We start from the raw sequence: 17,633 nt of genomic DNA on the forward strand, positions 1-17,633 counted from the left end.
TTATCTGTTGCCAGGCAAGATTTTAAGGCCTCCTCCACCCTGTTTCTGAAAACAGGACCACTGCTGTCCAGATATTATTTTGTTGGCAGACCATTGGTACTTGTGCTATGGGAGGGAGTCTTGCACTGGTATGAATGCTTCGGATGCAGCACTGTTTTTACATGTCTCCCTGTCATGGCAGGGTTAAGAGCCATTTGCTACTCACAACCAGCCAACAAACAGGAGTCCTTCGGTCAGAAACTGGCCACTGATGAGTAGGGGAATAGCTATCCCATATTGTATTTGGTAACAGATGGGCTATAGCCTATAACTGTGCTGCTACTATGTGGTTAAATTTAATAAATGTTTCTATAAAAAGTCGGTGATTAGTGTAGTTTTTTGGATGTCACTCCTCTTCAATATTGGGCTGAAATATCCTTTCCTTTGCCTATAAATTGTGTACTGTGTTGTGTAATGTATTTAAAAAGACAGGAGCCTTGATGAACTATTAAGTATTACAGCTTTTGCAGATTTTCAAGAAATTCTGAAAATGAATTATTTAATGCTTTATTACATGTTTTGCCTACAATAGATAGGACATAGTCTCTAACCAAACCCCTATAAGGTGTTTCTATTATTTATATATTCTAACATTTTGAAGAAAGTGGCTGCAACATGCAACTAAGAGCCATTTAGCTGATACTGATGTTACAGAGACAGCAGGCATAATTTTTCCTATGAATATTTTTGTATATTTTGTATGTGCATGTCACAGCAGGTATGTGCTCTGAATTATAAATGGATGAGAGGAAGCGCAGGTGTCTAAGCCTTGATTTGTAATGGCTAATTAACCAAAACTCCCTAGTGATCATTTCCGCGTGAGCAGAGAGAGACGCTCCCAGCTGTCAGTGGAGCAGAGAGCTGGACAGGGCCCCTGGAAGGGCAGTATGCCTGGCTTATGGGCTTCTGCTGAGACTGGCAGGGATGGGCCACCAGAAAGAAATTCTAAGCTGCAGTCTCCTAGTTTGGCCAGAAATCTACTGCTTCCCCTTGCACCTCCAGGAACCAGTCAGGCAAAAGTCATTACTGTCAACTGACAGGATGTTCCAGGCTGACATAAGGGAAGGGAGGATGTGAAGCCCTCAGACATTTATTGAAAAAATGGTCTCACTAGCTTTTTACCAGGTTCCTGCGGTTGTGGAGTCTCAAGACAAACAGAAGTTAGAAGGACAACACACACATTATCAAAGAAGAGATATGCATGATCACCATTCAGTGCTCAGCAGTGATGGGCACTTTTCTTTCTTTTTTTTTGATGAGTCATTTAAGAGCATGACGCAAGAGATGAGTCACAAAAGAGGCGGTATGGCTAAACAGATTTCTTTTTCTAGGAAGACAGGTTTTGATTTTTTATCTACTTTTCTCTAACTAGTTTGATTATATTAAATGATTAACCCCATGGTAAATAAATGCCAAAAGCAAACACCACTGTCAGCTACTTCTTACAAATGTACAGAACAAAAAATGCGTTTTTGTGAAATACTTACAGGATAGCAGGAAAAATATCTCTAAAAGCCAGAATTAGCCATAATTTAAAAAGCCATAATAAAAAATACAATAGCGCTTTGAAGATTGTGTTTTAAATAACACTGTTAATACAAAGCCATTCAAATAACTTTGTCCCTATTTGTATTTTAGGATTTACTGATCTTGAGCAATGGTAAAATAACTGAGTGGATGCTTGTTATGGTGACTCAGATTTTACATGTACTTAGCCTCCATTCTCCATATATTCTGAAGAACAAATCATATATAGATTATGAAGAGAAAGGGAACCGCGTGTCCCAGTATCCTAAGACATTCTTAAAATCAACAGGGCCAGAGATATAGTTGCTACAGTCCAGTTAAGCGCATAGATTTAGGAGCAAAGACAGAGGAGTAATAGGAGATGAGGGGGAGCAACAGGAAAAAGGCGAGTTAAAGCCAACTCGGACCTTGTGTGTGTGTGTGTGTGTGTGTGTGTGTGTAAGTGTAAAAATTTGTCATATATAAAATTCTCCCAAGCAAAGTGACCATCGAAGTTCATATTTAAGCAGCATCTTTTTCATGCTGTGGAAGCAGTCTTTTAGTCATGTCAAAAGTTTCACCCATAAAATAGTTTCCATAGTCTCAAAAAGCCCTTAGACTAGGGCACTGTCCAAAGGAAGGAAGGCTGATGCTTGTAAATTGAGTAAGAATGGTAACGTGCAATACTCGGTGGCTCAACGTGTTTATCCAAAATCTAGAAGCTAAAAGGATGGACTTAAAAATTAGGTGAGATATTCTTGTTTTATGAGGTGAATAAATAGTCTTGAGGAAATGTTTTTTCCTGTGAGGTCCAGGCCCCTTTGCAAGCTTTTGTGCAGGCGTTATCTCAGCATCTTACAGCATATGACAACAGGCATGTGTGTGCATGTGCCCTCTCACCATGATGACAGCCTCAGGGTAGATGGACTCAGTAACTACATCGCGGTTGTGTGTGATGTACTCCACCATCTCGTTAAGGCCAGCACGCTTCACCTCCTTGTACTTAAGATCACTGAGAGGGTCTGTAACGAAGTCAAAGAGCACACAGCACTGGCGCAGCTTCTGGACAAACAGCTCCTCTCTGTCGATGGGTGGGGCATCTGAAATTCAGAAAGAAAAAACACACAAAGATCAGTGTGCGCTACAAAAAGTACCAAGCAGCCACCCGTTGTGTGACTAACTTGGATATCTAACCCTCTCTTACCGCACTACTGCACATTAAAGACACTATAGCCTGTTCTATATACCATTAGATCCCACTGAAACCACCTTCTCACCTTGAACGTAATGACAGTAAATGTCGTGCTTGCATGACTACGGTCCTGTGTGCCTGCAAGGGACTGTGGAAAATAACACTGCTCTGTCAGATCTGCATGCCACACATTACTTCTCCAGTCCCTTCCATATGGTTCTGTTATTTTCTGTTCCCGATGTCTCATCTGGAATGAACCACACTGTGAGTGAAAACTCTTTGGTGTTGAAAGCAGTAAGCAAAACCAAACCTGATTCAGTATACCTGATTCTGATATCTAAGGTCACTTCTAAGAGGTGATCTTAACAGATCTTTTTTTTCCAAAAACTCTTGTATAAGCACACATGCAAGCATGAGCGTGCATGTGCATGCACGCAAACCCACGCAGAGATGCACATATGTAAAATCTCTGAGCCTCTCAGATTTAATAGGCTTTGGTCCAGCATGACCAAACAAACACACTTTAAAAGAAATTTCTAATCAAGGTACGACAACCTAATAAAGGTGTTTTTGATGAGTCATTCTCTACAGAAGGTGGGGCAGTGCAGGGTAATGGGAAGAGGTCGGTAGGATCGATCCACTTTTGCACAGAGTGGGGGCAGAGTGAGGAACTAAAATCTGGGACACAGGCGAGAGCTCCACCGAATCTAAGATATACTAAACGGCATCCACAGAGAGCCACACTGCAACTGCTGTAGCTAACTATATATTCAGTGCCGCAGTGTGAAGTACTACTAAACAAAAATAAACAGAACAGGAATAAATCTAACATTATTGCAAGCAAGGGGGTGGTTCTAAAACAGCTCCATATGCTATTACAGTTATGAGAGTATGGCATTTTATTGATTTTTAAATACTAGACACTACAGTAATATGCAATATCAAGCATTACAATTCCCCATTTTGCTCCCTGTACACTACTCCTCGATACGGCTGCGATATAGCAGAGACATTTATAGTCAAATTAATCAGCTCCTACACACAAAAAAAGCAGGTATGGTGAGACTAATCTCTCATTAGACACACTGCTGTCATCACAAAAAATATTAATCAATTAATGAATTTCATGCTGTGATGAAATCAGTACCCTTTGGGTAATCTACTATTGCTAAGAAGTAATGGCCAATTTTAAATTGGTCCCTTGCCAAATGTCTACTAGTTCCTTCAGCAACTTCAATTCTTCAACAACCCTGCAGTTCGAGCTACTGGAGTGAGATATGAGCTGTTATGCAATACCTGCGGAAAGCCATTCTGAATGTGGTTAGTGGGGGAGGAGAACAGAAATACAAAGGAAAAATCTGTATATGAGCCGAGTTTGGAATGGTTCCAGTATGTCAGGAACTGCTACAGGTACCAGATTTTCATTGGTCCAACTAATGAATGACAGCACAAAAACAGAAATATATGATAAATAACAAAAGTGCTTGCAAAACAATAAGAGGAAAAAACACCCATAAACAGGGCAGCAATTGAGGATAACAGTAGTTTCTGCAGCCACAGGTTATACAGGATGACAGCTGACAAACGAAAAATCTGAGATGTACCAGACAACACTGGTAACATTTTCAATAACATGTTATTTCAGCTTTTACTGATTATTCTGCTTATTGCATCTGCTTTTACTGAACAACATAACGGATTGTTATTTGATCACAAGGTATGGTTAAAGTCTTTTAAAAATATAGCTGCCATAATAAAAAAGAATTAAGACTGTTTCAGCTCCAGTGCTCTGCAGCTGACAAATTAACTGCATTTAATTTTATTGTTCCCTTTTTTCATTATTGTATGATCTTAAAGTCAAAACATACAGATTTGACATGAGAAACACAGTACAACCTGACTTTACGCCACCTAATCAAATGTTTGACTCAAGGACTACGTTTTCTCTTAAATCTCTCAGGTTGTACTCTGTTCAGATTAAACAGGTATATGCCAGAAACCCCGGACTTGTAATTCCATAAAGCTTCCTGCTGTGCCACAGCAACTCAGATGCATGAGGTTAGTCATTTAAACTGCCACAGATCCACATATTTCTGTCTGGTAATGTCAATGCGCATGTGTAGCTCATTTATGCTTTAGTTCTTTCTGCCATACAGCTCTGTTATATTTCAGACAAAATGTCATAAATGACCTTTTTTTCCCTTCCAACAGTACATTCAAACCTAGGTGAAGTTTAAAAGGTTGCACGTCCTTTCCGTCAGGAAAAATCAGCTTGCAGTGTAGTACAGAGCCTTGTTCATAACACAATGAACATTAGTTCTTATTGTGCATCTTTTGACAAGTGTGTTAGGTGTAAAATCAAGCAAATGACAAATTGAATGTTGACATAATGTATATAATCCTCCCCTCCTTCTTAAACTGCAAACTGAGGCAGGAGGTTCCACTTCAGAAATGTTCACAGCCATATGAATTCTTGAACTGTTGGCCAAATGGATGATAACGGCATGCTAAATAATCACTGCTGCTGACTCCATGAGTCTGGGATTGACTACTCATGCCTGCACCCTGTCTAACATTTACATTACATTACATTTACATTACGTCTTCAAAGAAATGAGCTGTTTACTCATATATTAGAAACACATATTGCTATAAAGCCTCTGGTGATTATCAGTTCTGATAATACAAACTTAAATCATGATGATCATGGTTTTACATCTGTCTATTTATAATTGTCCATTCTTGGTTTTACAATAAAAGCAAGTGTATAGTGAAACATAATCTGAAGAATACTTTCCCAGTTTCAACTCTGGTCTCGAGTATCACATGTGAAGTAAGGAGTCAGAGATGTCACTCCAAAGTACTCAAGACTATATCTACATTGTTTCACTGGTTATTTTGTCCTAAATGTTTTTTTTCTTCTTCTTCTTTCAGAAAGTATGATAGAGTAATGTAATCTAAGAACAGGTCTGTGACAATAAAGGTGCAGTACAAAGGAACATGTTACTGTAATTAATTGCTATTTCCTGTGTCAAAATAGTGTAATGTGTTATAGTTTAAAGTCTTATCAGGTTAAAGTAACTGAATTAAGTTTTTTATTCACTGTAACAGTGCTGGAACACAATATCTCACTATTGTTTGGTATTGATATGGTGATCCATTGATGCTAAGAATCCACATTTACATTAAACAAGACTAACAAACAAATGTATCCATCTGCGGTTAACTCCATGTGCAATACATTTTTTCCACAAAAGTTGAAAAAAAGGGGAGTTTTAAAGATCACAGGTGACTTTATTCATATGTCTTTATTATTGCAGTATTACACACACACGCGCGCGCACACACACACACACAAAAAAAAACTTAAGTGGGATGAACTTACTCAACATATCCAAAAATTACAATACTACTGTATCATAGGGGCTTTGATGAAATTTGACAATGTTCAACAGAAAAGAAGGAAAGTGGGTGTTTCCAAAAGCAGAGATATTCTTAATGTTTGAAATTCATTGAATAGAAATAGAAAAACACTTTTGTGAAATGTAAACCATGACCAAACTGAAACAATTTTATTACTGGTGCACCTCAGTTTTATACATTTAAAAAGGAATGCTCACTGTCAGTGTGGCCAGTCTGGCATGCTCATGCACTGTCTGCGACTGACCTTGTTTCATCTTCCAGTAAACCACCAAAATGCAAAATATTCTGAAGCCTTCTTGAATTTAATGTCTTGGGTGCTAGTGCTGTTTTCACATAGTGAGATAGGCATGAAGTGTAGCACTCCATATTCCATGTTCTAGAAATTAATATCCAGCATATAGTTACAGAGCAGTACTATTAGACACTCTGTATCACCATGGTCATGTGGTGAATACCTTAACCAAACACATCACACCAATACTGCGCAATGACACAGTATAAAAGCCATGTTTCTGAAGAGTAACAACAGTATCCTCATGGCACTGTAACGCTAAGACCATAAGAAAGAAGGACATTAGTTTCTGTGTGGGCTAAGGCATAAATAGTACCCAATAAAAGCTAAATACTACAATCTCTAATTTACTAACAGTGAATTTAATCTTGTGAAAATAGCATGGGTACCATAAAGTAACAGACCAGTCACTACATTTTCTTCAACAAAGTAAATGTTCACTGTCTACCTTAAAAGGGCTTGACGTCTCACTTTGGGTCTTTGAAATGCCAGCTGACAGATCTTTATCACAATAGACCCAATAATATTTCAACAGACAACATGATGGTTCAGGCCACTTAGTTTATGGTTCCTTCAAATATTGAACAGAACAGTTTTAACTGCTCTCGACTACTATATAATTTCTCCTTTCAGCATTTTACTGGTGAATTGGTCATAAAATTCCACCTCATAGAGCACAGTGATGAGATAACTGCTTGTACCCAGACTCATAGCAGCACAAGATCCCTACAAAACAGTACAGCCAAGGAGTCATGATCCTCACCTCCAGGGCCAATTCAACTCATCAGCAACAACACCCCCAACCCCCTGGATTAAAAAACAAAAGCAAAAAAACAAAAGCAACCAGCTCTCAGATAAAAATACTCCATTAACTTGACGGATAGAGGGATACAGAGAGATGAGGGTAATACTTATGAACAGGTTACATCATCAGGCATTAGTAACAAAGTGGTCAATAGGTGGCTAAGGCATGATTACATCTGTCAGACCACAGGCCCAACAAATAGTGACGCCTGGGCAAGGAGAAATATGTAACAGGGATGTGAGGAGAGAGGAAGGGAGAGCGAGAGAGAGAGAGAGAGAGAGAGAGAGAGAGAGGGAGAGAAAGACAAAGAAAACCAATCTATAACCATTCTACAAAACAAAGTAAGTATTATAAACTGAGCTTCTCTAGAGCATATTTTACACAAAAGCAGGAAAGAGAGATCTCAAGACTTCCTCAGTTTGTCTGACATGTGGACTTCCAGGACTGGTGCCAGACCACTAACAGCATGCACTGGTCAGACTCAAGTGCTGATGGTTCCATAAACAAACATGGACGTCACTACAGCTGAGCTTGTGTCTGTGTGGCATGACTCTTAGAAGCAGTGTGTTTTAGAGCAAGGCAATATGGCAAAATATATTGCCATATATAACATTTTTAGAATAGGTTTTATGAGTTGTTGCAGAAAAACACTCAAAGTGAATAACATAGAAAATAATAATCATTTAATGACCTGCAGAAAGGCATCACTACACAACACTCAAATGAATGCACAAATGTAATGTCAGTTAAATAGTAGATTATTTTATAATTAGGTATAATTGGAGATTATACCTTGAAATTATGCCCAGTCTATGGGCAGAGTCTAAATTCAAGTATTTAGCGAATAAACACTGCAAGAGCAATTCAAATTATTACTCAAGTTGAAAAATTATTCTTTGATGTTTACTTCTGGAGAATTTCTGACATTTCCATGCATTTCCTTCAATTGTTAACATGCATGTTCATGCCATTTTCTTCTCTTAATGACTAATGTGCACTGTTAACTGTCGCCTCCAGGTGTTAGCACCACTACGGCTAGTTCTTTAATGATCCACCCATTTCCAAAAATGTCAGAAAAGCTTAGTAAAGCAGAGGGAGGCCGAACTGTTCTCCTGAGTGCTCAGGACTCAAGTCTTTTGAATCCTACTGTACAATCTGCCATTTGCTGCTATACTGTCAAATTAAAAATGTTTAAAGCCACTGGTGGTTGTTGACAGGCTCTCTATGGAATTGGTAATCTCTCTTTCCTATGAAAGATGCATGTCAGTTTTCTGAAGTACTGATACCCATGCTTTATAGAGCACACTGTGGGTATCATGACTATTTATTTCAGTAACATATAACCAACACCTATGGCATGTGTGAATCTACTACATTGAAGTAAAAACAAACAAACAAACAAACAAAAACAAAAAAAACCTTGTGGAATTACCCAAAAGCTCCAACGTTTTAACTCCAATTTACCCCCCATCTTCAGGCTGGCACCCCCACCACCCTGACCTTTCTCTAGACATGCTTGCAGTTAGTGCTGATGCTGGCTTTCCAGATTATTTTTTTCCATCTTTTTTTAAATCCATTCCTTTGATGGTTCATTCAAGCACTTTGAAAGAATTTGGCTCAGTGACCATATGTGTAACAGGCAGCATTAACACCAGAGCAAAAAACAGTAAGCACCATTAACACAAGAGCAAAGCTCACAAAGTTAGGAATGGAAGCACAGCACATTTAATTTCGAAAAGTGATAGCTCGGGTTGCGAACATAAAAGTTCCAGGTGGTATAAAATATTGAGTGTTAAACATACAGCCAAGTTTGAATGTGGAGGGGGGGGGAAAAAGAACAATTTCACCAAAATAATATAGAAATAGTATAATGCACTGCTCCAAAACAGCTGAATTTGCAGATAAGATTTATCCAAGAACTGTGCAAATATGGTCCAAATACTTTGATGAGCACATTTGACTGCAGTCCCGCTGTCCCAGACCCCTTCCTTGCTACACTACTAGCGTGCTGAATCCCATGCTGAATTCCATGCTGAATCCCATGCTGAATTTAATAATTAAATCACAGAATTCTAAGATCGCTAGGTTAGCTTTCTCATTAGGTTGTTTTCATTCACTAGTTTTTGTCAGACTCAAAGCGACCATTCAAGTGTGATGAAAGCTGTGTAGGAGGGAGAAAGTGACGTCAGCCTTGTGATAAAAAGGGGAACGCTTACTCAAGCCATACCCATAATTAGATCTGCCTAATTTACATGTAAAGGGGAAAAATCTGGCAAAGTACTTAGAAATGCTGGAATGTCATTAGTCATACTTTGTACGTGAATAAGCACAACATTAATCTAATTTAAAAGCAATCGTGGATTTAAGCTATTTGGGGGCTTCGGGTTTCACATATTGTTTCACATAGCGCACTGCCGATGTTAATCTGGGATGTACACTGCAATTGTTTCCACATTTCACTGTTATAGTTCAGAAATACTAGTATAATTAAGATATTTTTAAAAGGCTTACATAAATACTTTTTTCGAGTACAGGATTCATGAAGTCAGGCCCATTACAGATCAATGATCTGAACAAGTTCATTGCAAGGGTTCCACATCTGTGGTAAATTAACCTGTATAGGGAAAATTCTCTCATCACAATACTGTTAGCTTTATTTCAAAACTAAAATTAATGCAACAGCAATGAAGCCTCATCACCCTGGGTTCCTGAAAAAAACATGTTTAAGGTGTTGCATCACCTTTAAATGTATTTATTTTGTAATTATTGCAACTAAGAAACCTTAACATGGCTTGTGTGCATATCAGAGGTCACTCTTCATGACATCAGTATGTGCTGATCTTGTATGGAATATCACTCTGCTTCTGCATGCTATCATTTTTAGATGGACACATGTAAATGCAACTGACTAAGCAGCTGACCATAACAGGCTCTGCTCTTTAACTGTGTGTGGGAGTAACGAAGAAGCCAAGCAAGTTAAATCAGTGAAACGGCTGCTCAGTTTCAGATATACATCTACACATGCTTCAATTTCTAATGTGTGAGAAATGTCTTTATGCCCCCCATATCACATCAGACAACTATGCAATCATGTAACAAAACTAACGAACAAATATACTGCACTAACTTTGTCCAGCGTACTAAGCCACAGTGCAGCAAACAAAAACATCACAAGCAATCAGCTCAAGTATTAGGAATGCCTCCCCTGAATCTTACCATCCATGTGGAATAAATTTACCATTAATACATTTTTTGCGAATGTCTGCCAATATGTTGGTGCAGGGCTATAATCACGATTTCTCAATAGCATAACTTAAGAAGTCCATTACATTTGAATGTGTGTTTTCTACAAGTCCCCTGGCAGGGAGACCACCTATCTACGAGGAGTGTTGTGATGAGCTTTCTGTCCTACTTACTACACACATTCACACTACTGATCCAATTACTGCTAGTGAGTGGTCACGTGCTCCCTCTCACTTTCTCGCTCTGCTTGGCTAGGCTGCGAGAGGCTCTCTATGAGTGAGCAGTAGAGCGCAAAATGAAGGCAGAATGAGGAGGAGACGGTGACAGAACTCCAGTGTTTGGAGTTAAACAGAATACGACTACATTCACATCCCCTCCCCCGATTTCCCACTGTCTGTTTTACACGGAAGCTCACAGAAAGCAGCTTTTAAAAAGTGATGCAGCCAACTGACTCCCCCCCCCTTTTCTTTTCTAGAGCTGAATGCTTTCAAAGTTTCAAACTTTTCAGAAAAGTGCTAAGTGATGTCAGCCACTTTTTTAATCAGCTGACAAACCATGGTTTCTCAGAGAGTGCTAGCTGCCATTAGTTTAATTAGTAAGCAAGTATAAGCAGCTTTAACCAGAGGTTTAAAGGAAGGACGCCTCCTCCTTTCCATGGAGAAATGTTGAGGAAAATATTTTATTTTCACGGTATTAATAAACAATTTAAAAATGCACAAAGATGGTGAAAATTAACAGAGAAGTTTATTACAAAACTGTTTTACAAGTTTTACTTCCTTGTGTGTGTCAAACAATATGAAATGGAAAAAATATTAAATCTCCTAACTGGCCTTCTTGAAAACTGCAAATAACCATAATCAAGGCATACAGTAATGTATAAGGTTCTCCTAAATGCACCAAATAGCATAGGGTTATTTTTATACAAGCATTTTTCATGAACAGGTACAAGTGCATTTACAGTAATAATACACACTCTATTAGGAACACCATACTAATACTGAGCAAGATCCCATTTGCTCTCAGAACTGTCCTTAGATCGATCTATGTTGCATGGATCCCACAAGGTGTCCTATTCAAATCAGTGGCACCCCCAGTCACTAGAAGTACACTACACTAATTTTCATGGTCATATAACCAGTTTGAGATGCCTTGGGCTTTGTGATGCATCATGCTGGAAGTAGTGAATATAAGATTGGAGCCATGAAGGGTTGCACAGGGTCAGCGATAATAGTCATTCAAACAATGCTAGAGTGATATTAGAGGCCTTATGTGTGCCAAAAAAAAACCCATCCCCTAGACTATTACACCACCACCTGCCTGAACAATTGACACGAGGCTGGTCATATCCAGGGATTCATGCCATTTACCATGAATCTAGCCCCTACCATCTGCATGTCACAGCAAAAATCGAGACTCATCAGACCAGGAAATATTTTGTCTGAAACTAAGCAGTTTCGATAAGCCTCAGATTCCTGTTCTTGGCTGATAGGAGTGGAAATCGATGTGGTCCTCAGTCGCTGTAACCTGCAGTCTCAAGGTTTCATGTGTTGTATGTTCTGAGATGCTTGTCTGCTCACTATAGCCTTCCTGTCAGCTCAAGCGAGTCTGACCGTTCTCCTCTGACCTCGCTCATCAACAAAACATTTTCTGCCTGCAGATCTGCTGCTAACTGAATGGTGTTTTTTGTTGTTTTGTACTTTTCTATTCAAACCCTAGAGAGTGTTTTGCATGGAAATCCCAGGAGATCAGCATTTTCTGAAATATTCAAACCAGCTCATCTGGCCTCAAAAACCACATCACTGTCAAGGTCACTAAGATTCCCCCCCCCCCCCCCCCCCACTCCCCAAATTGTTTCCTATTCTGATGTTTAATGTGAACATTAGCTGAAGCTCCTGGCCCATGTCTTAATGATTTTATGCACCGTGCTACTGCCAAATGATTGGATAATTATATGAATGAGGGGTGTTCCTAATAAAGTGACCGGTAAGTGCACATTAAAAGCATCGAGCCAACACCTGCCTTTGGGTCAAAACCAGATTACTCATGAAAGGGAGCACAGATGACAATGTACACATGGCACTGGCCTTAGATCCTATAAGTTCTATGGACCACTAGTTTACAAAACACTGCCTCTAATTGCAACGTCAGACAGGCTAAACCAGGCGCTGATCAGAAGCAGCCAATCTCCAAAGAAGTCTGGTAATACCTTGTAATCAACAGTGAAAGGAATACATGGAAGCTTTGTTCTACCTTTGAGTGCAGGGAGCTTCTGTAGCTCGCGGTTCTTGCTAAGGTTAAAGCGAGAGGAGCTCTGTCTACGCTCCTTCTTGACGATCTGCGGACCACCCGAGTACTTGATTTTGTTGAGCTGAGTTGGAGGTGGAGTGCTGTTGCTAGGACGCTTGCTGGCCGTCTGCTGCTGTGCCTAAACAACAAATAAAAATAAACTAAAGCTGCATAAATATTCACCTTTAGTAAGAAAATGCTACATTGGAACAACTTTCAATTATGAAACCTGGTCTCTGTCCATCAGTGAGCAGATATAGCATGATCTCAATCATTCTGAATTATGTGACTTTGTGAAACTTGAATTTGAGAAAATATTGAGTTTCATGGTTAAATTATATTCCTAGGAACTCAAGGCTATAATGAGATGTATTGTTCTGTTACATAGACTGAGTGGCTAAAAGGCTGCAATCCAGTCAAAAAACAAAATGAGATCAGAGCGACAGACATTCATGATCAATTCTTTGTTTTTTTTCCCCGTTAATATGGACAGACTTTGAAGTTGCCCACATGTAAAGTAAGCTATGCTGTTCAATTACAGCAAGAGAAGAATGAGGTACCAAATTAGCCATGACATTCTTTACCTAGCAAAAAAAGAAAACAATTCTAAATGGTGAGAATCTAAGGTTTAGTTTAGACGTATGTTAGAGTTGATTTTCTTGAATCTGTCAAAAATAAAAAAGCCAAAATTCTTAATTCTGGAATAATTAAAATATATGCTTAGCATGGTAAAGATGAGAAACACTGCTAAGCATAGTGCAGATGACAAATACGTAAACAGTAATATCTGCATTTCATAAATACCCAGCACCCATCAAAAATAAGCCAACCACAAACTGCAGCAACAAAGTTTCTTGAAACATTTAAATAATCATCCATTACATCCATTTTCTCAAGCTGGATAAATAAAACCCCAGAACATGGCAAACACACAAATGCAAGGGAACAATGCAGGTACTTTGACCAGCACATCACATCATCAGCTGCATGATTGTCAAGAAACAAGAATCTCAACATCAGCAACATGGCATTAAATCAGTTTTACTTGGCGATGCAGACATTTCTGCTACCATTCCAAATGCTGATGCGCACTTCTCCAATGGTAGCAAAACCACCAATCATTTGTGATAGTGTGGCAAAATACAGACATAGTGGCACATTTACTGAGCACTCCAATATACGGGCAAGTAATACTCATAATAAATAAACAAGACATTGAAAAGCCATCACAGTTTTATATATTTGCTTTTTCGATTTTGGATTGCAATAAACCAATTTAGGTTGGTTTGCACTTAAGACATTTGCTGAGGTATAACATGGTAACTAACATCTAGCCAAGCTGCAGAAAGGTCTTCGAAGTTTGCCATGTCCACAGTCAGCTCACTCTTACAAATGAGCCTTTATAGGCAGAAAAAAGCAACAAGTAGTGACCTCAAAACTAAACCAACAAAGCCTGCTAAATAATATCACTGTAGCACATATCACCACAAATTACCCTGCTCTGAATCTAATGAATTAAGATGAAATAACCAGTGCTGATTTTACAAGCACATAACAAGCTCTGGAGAGTTATAGAACCTTTAACATGCACAAGTTCATTTCTTGATTGCCTTCCAAGTGTTCATACACCTCTGGAACATTACCACAGATGGTAATAAAGACTGTATCTACATTGTTATCTATAAATTGCTGCATGTCCTAGTAACCTACTGGTCACTGCAATCTGTTGAATAACGTTTGCATGGCCTGTTGATAAAAGAACTCTTTCTTGTATGAAACATTTAATTTGCAGGAAACAAGATAGGGCTTTGCTTCAGAAGCTTTCAGCTAGAAACCACAGCTGTGGCGCCTGCTCTCACACAGGTCAGCTGCTCCGGTTAGCCGCTCCCTTCCTGACAAAACACACTCCAGAGTGAACCCAGCTGAAGCGCTTTAATGGTCCTCTGTGTGCATCATGCATCATCAAACAACCCAGACTGATCATCCTAAGTAATCCAGTTATGCTTCTACCTGGAAATTTATAATAAAACTCACATCCAAACAAGGAAGAACATGCATATCACATAACTATCATTACTCAAATATTTAAAAGTAATTAAGGTTATCCTCACAGCAAATATACTACTATAGTTTCTCTAATTGTAAAGAAAAGTACACCATTGTGTAGCCACAAGTAAACTGGTGTTTAAATCTCAATTATCCATGTCCTGAAATGCAGTGTGGCATTACTCGGAGTCACTGTAGCCAATTACATATTCAATTAAAAAAAAGAAGTGTTTTTCTGTTTTACCTCATCTGAATTTTCAGTTCCAGCATCTTTTCCACCGCTCACGTTACTGTTTTTGGTGCTGCTTTTTGCAGATTTCGCCGATTCCTATATAAAGAAAATAAAATAACTTTTTTTCGGAGTGTAGCTCGCTCACTGTCAAATCACTGAAATTACATCATTAGTTGCAAATGGGCACCGACTAACAAATCGTTGAGCATACTGGGCCGTATTTTGGAAACGCAGCATAAACCAAATTAACAGCCAGGCATTAAGTTGTTAGCTGCACAGATTACTTTTGACAGGACTGACGCACAACATTGCGCTGTAACTGACTTTCATGCACCGCTCATCTGCATTCTAGTCGCTCATCTGCATTCAACTAACTAGGATCACAAGCACGCACAATATTCATGCTAATAAACTTGTTACTTGGTTTAACTTACTGATGCATTGAGTATTTATGCAACAACAGCATTACAGCGAGCAAGCAAGAGAGGTATCTTGCTAAGGTTAGCTAGAGATAATCTGCTGTCAGTGTTACCAATCTCACAATTAGGGTTGCTTGGTGCAACAACGAAGCTTTGAAAAAAAAATTGGGGGGTAGAAAGCAAGCTAAAATAGCTGGGTTAGCTTGCTAACGTTAGCTAGCTAGCTAAGATGTACGTAATGTTACCTGGTAGTTGAGTTAGACAACCAGTTGCACATCCACGCAATTGCATAAATTGCTAACGAAAACCTACAAGGTACCTATATTAAAATATCGACTGAAACGACAAGGCAAGACAGACAACTAGGAAGCTAGCTGGCTAACAATATCGGGATTCTTCCAAACGAGAGGTGAATAACAACTAAACATGAACAGAAAAAAGAATAGTAGCGAGCTAGCTATCTATATTCTGACAAATATTCCATTAACGTGAAGTCGGCTATCTGCAATTGCTTACTCGGATTTTAACGAGCTGAAGAACAGTAATTATATTCACTAGCTAGCTACTTGGCTAACGAGATGGACTGCACAGTAACGGTTAGTGTTAGCAACCGGGCCTTTCTAAGAAAACAGACACCTGGGTTAGCATTTAAGGATAAATGAAAAATAAACTGTGGTTGCTAACATGTTACAGTTATGCAAACACAAAACCACCATTTCTGTAGCTGCATTGCGATAAATACTTTACCTTTTCTTTTTTCGCTTTATTGGGCATTTTGCGAGTATTGTTTTTCACGGTACCTCCGAGCCAGACTTTCAAAGCACTCGGGCGCTCAGACAGTTCCCACCCCTGCTCACTGCGCACTCCTGGGCCGAGAATATTTTCATTGGTCGTTGACACACGGCACGGCCTGGAGACAAGGCGTGATGATTTTACTATTGGGTTCGTTTTTCCGAATGAAGTCCGGCGACGAGGGAGGGATACCGCCGTTGGTGCTGGCTACAAGTGTTCAGCATTAATTAACGAATTTAACCATGCTTAAAATTGAGATTATTTTTGCATTCATTATTCACCTTTATTCAAAGAAAACATGCTATCATTGATGACTGCAGATTTTATGAATAAGTAATTTTAAACATTTAGCTCCCAGCAACACATCGAGTCAGTGGGTGACTTTGATTTCACAAGACTTGTACTCTAAGCTGACCCAAACTATCGTCTTTTAAATTTTAACTCCAAAAGCCCAGTGAAGATTTTCAGTTTTATTGACATTTCTTTTTCCAGAACAGCCTAAAACAACTAGTTATAGCTCTCCGAGTTTCACATTAACTTCTAAACACATTAGCTTCCTCGATGAAGACTCCACAAATTATTACTTGCATATATATCTTATCTATCATACCATATCTGTGGTGGATTTGAGATTGTTATGCGCCAAGATCACTGCCTCATCTAAGATGCTGTAGACATAATCTAGCACCCTCTAGTGGTACACTCGTGCACTTACAGTGATGTGCATTCAAATTAGACCTACATTTTTATGTAGCACGATGCAAACCAAGACGAGGTTGCAAGTAATCTAAAACAGATTTTATTCCACAAACAGAAAACAGTGGCATTTGGTAGTAATGTTTAAGAAATAAATTCAACTGATGACCATTATTTTTCAAAACAACTAGAGTAGCATAACAACCTGTTATTTACATACCTATGACCCAAATGTATAAAAGCAGACTATTTACTTTTTTCTTTATCTTGGCAATTTCACACTACAACTTGTATATACTTACCTTTCTGGCCACAGAACAGTCTTCTTCCTCAATGAAAGGCTTATAGAGAAATTAAAAGCTTGGGGTCTTGTATTCAACAGTTCTTGGTGTTACTGGAACATTTACTGTTAGGAAATCAAGCTCTTATACGAAGTCACTTTCAAAACCAGTAAATCATAAAAATAAGATTGCAACTGTGAAGAATCTGTCAAAATGTTCTGTGGAAATAAAATTTAGCACAGTTCTAATGTTTGCATGTAAAAAATTGAACTGCATGACAAAATACATTTAAAGTGTTCATAGCTGAGTTTGAATAAATAAAGTGGTGAGAATGACTCAAGGAGAAGTAAATTTAAGACTACAAAATAGAAATTGAGTATA

General features: G+C 38.7%; 1 protein-coding gene across 1 annotated transcript in view; it reads right to left on the minus strand.

Moving 5' to 3' along the window:
* Positions 1-16,385, minus strand: part of ppp2r5d (protein phosphatase 2, regulatory subunit B', delta) — a 30,323-nt gene extending 13,938 nt beyond the window's left edge. The window contains exons 1-4 of the mRNA XM_027002545.3: positions 16,231-16,385; positions 15,077-15,160; positions 12,751-12,925; positions 2,446-2,645 (exon numbers count right to left, since the gene is read on the minus strand). Coding sequence (XP_026858346.1) covers positions 2,446-2,645; positions 12,751-12,925; positions 15,077-15,160; positions 16,231-16,257 — 486 coding nt within the window. The 5' untranslated portion in view covers positions 16,258-16,385. The remainder of the gene's footprint in view (positions 1-2,445; positions 2,646-12,750; positions 12,926-15,076; positions 15,161-16,230) is intronic.
* Positions 16,386-17,633: the final 1,248 nt, after the last annotated feature.

The sequence above is a fragment of the Electrophorus electricus genome, chromosome 12 (genome assembly GCF_041902795.1).
Source record: "Electrophorus electricus isolate QZ-2024a chromosome 12, ASM4190279v1, whole genome shotgun sequence".
NCBI lineage: Eukaryota > Metazoa > Chordata > Actinopteri > Gymnotiformes > Gymnotidae > Electrophorus > Electrophorus electricus.